Here is a 1,581-nt window from a genome sequence, read left to right as displayed (position 1 = left end):
GGATTGACCCCCTGGACCTGATCACTGACCTGTCCCTGTCCCTGTGCAGCAGTGACCCCGGTCAGTGACCTCTCCCTGTCCCACACAACAGTGGCCCCCTGACCACGGCCCCTGACCTGTGACTGTCCCTGTCCCTATGCAGCAGTGACCCCATGACTGCAGCCACTGACCTGTCCCTATCCCTGTCCCCGTGCAGCAGTGACCCCACAGCCACTGACCTGTCCCTGTCCCCGTGCAGCAGTGACCCCACAGCCTCTGACCTGTCCCTATCCCTGTCCCTGTCCCCGTGCAGCAGTGACCCCACAGCCACTGACCTGTCCCTGTCCCTGTGCAGCAGTGACCCCATGACTGCAGCCACTGACCTGTCCCTATCCCTGTCCCCGTGCAGCAGTGACCCCACAGCCACTGACCTGTCCCTGTCCCCGTGCAGCAGTGACCCCACAGCCACTGACCTGTCCCTATCCCTGTCCCTGTCCCCGTGCAGCAGTGACCCCACAGCCACTGACCTGTCCCTATCCCTGTCCCTGTCCCCGTGCAGCAGTGACCCCACAGCCACTGACCTGTCCCTGTCCCTATCCCTGTCCCCGTGCAGCAGTGACCCCACAGCCACTGACCTGTCCCTGTCCCTGTCCCTGTCCCTATGCAGCAGTGACCCCACAGCCACTGACCTGTCCCTATCCCTGTCCCTGTCCCTATGCAGCAGTGACCCCACAGCCACTGACCTGTCCAGCGCAATGGCCGTCATGGAGTAGATGCTGGCGAAGACGGCGGCGATGGGGAAGAAGTTGTGGAAGCGGCAGTAGGCGGGGCCGAAGTACCACTCGTTGTGCACGGCGTAGCTGAAGTTCACCACGGTGTTGAGCGCGGCCATGGCGGCCTCGGCGAAGGCCAGGTTCACCAGCAGGTAGTTGGTGACCGTGCGCATCCGCTTGTGCGCCAGGATGATCCACATGACCACGGCGTTGCCCACCACGGCCACCACCACGATCAGCGCGTAGGCCACGGCCCACAGGGCCACCTGCCACGGCGGCTGCACGAACGGGTTGGCCCAGGACTCGTTCAGGGAGGCGTTGAGGTGCTCCAGCTCCGCTGCCAGCGGTGGGGAGTCCTCCATGGCCCCGGCACCGCCGGCCCCCAGAGACTGGGGAGAGGGGCAGTGCTGGATCAGCTGGCTTGGGGTGTGGGACCCTCTGGATCAGCTGGCTTGGGGTGTGGGACCCTCTGGATCAGCTGGCTTGGGGTGTGGGACCCTCTGGATCAGCTGATTTGGGATGTGGGACCCTCTGGATCAGCTGGCTTGGGGTGTGGGACCCTCTGGATCAGCTGATTTGGGATGTGGGACCCTCTGGATCAGCTGGCTTGGGGTGTGGGACTCTCCTGGATCAGTTGGCTTGGGGTGTGGGACTCTCCTGGATCAGTTGGTTTGGGGTGCAGGTCACTCCTGGCTCAGCCGATTTAGGGTGCAGGGTCCTTATGGCTCAGCCAGTTTGGGGTGCAAGTCACTCCTGGATCAGCTGATTTGGGGTGCAGAGACCTCCTGGCTTAGCTAGTTTGGGGTGCAGGGCCCTGCTAGTTTAGGGT

At 63.7% G+C, this 1,581-nt stretch overlaps 1 protein-coding gene across 1 annotated transcript; it reads right to left on the bottom strand.

The window, feature by feature from the left end:
- Positions 1–712: 712 nt before the first annotated feature.
- LOC130266966 (substance-P receptor-like) lies at positions 713–1,199 on the bottom strand (the record flags this gene model as incomplete). The annotated part of the gene is made up of 1 exon (XM_056516222.1): positions 713–1,199. A coding segment is annotated over exon 1 (402 nt), but the record flags the coding sequence as incomplete, so codon positions are not given.
- Between the last annotated feature and the right edge of the window lie 382 nt (positions 1,200–1,581).

This window comes from Oenanthe melanoleuca, unplaced genomic scaffold, assembly GCF_029582105.1.
Source record: "Oenanthe melanoleuca isolate GR-GAL-2019-014 unplaced genomic scaffold, OMel1.0 S390, whole genome shotgun sequence".
Lineage (NCBI taxonomy): Eukaryota > Metazoa > Chordata > Aves > Passeriformes > Muscicapidae > Oenanthe > Oenanthe melanoleuca.
The sequence above is the reverse complement of the archived record's forward strand: the minus strand, read 5'-3'. Positions and strand labels throughout refer to the sequence as shown.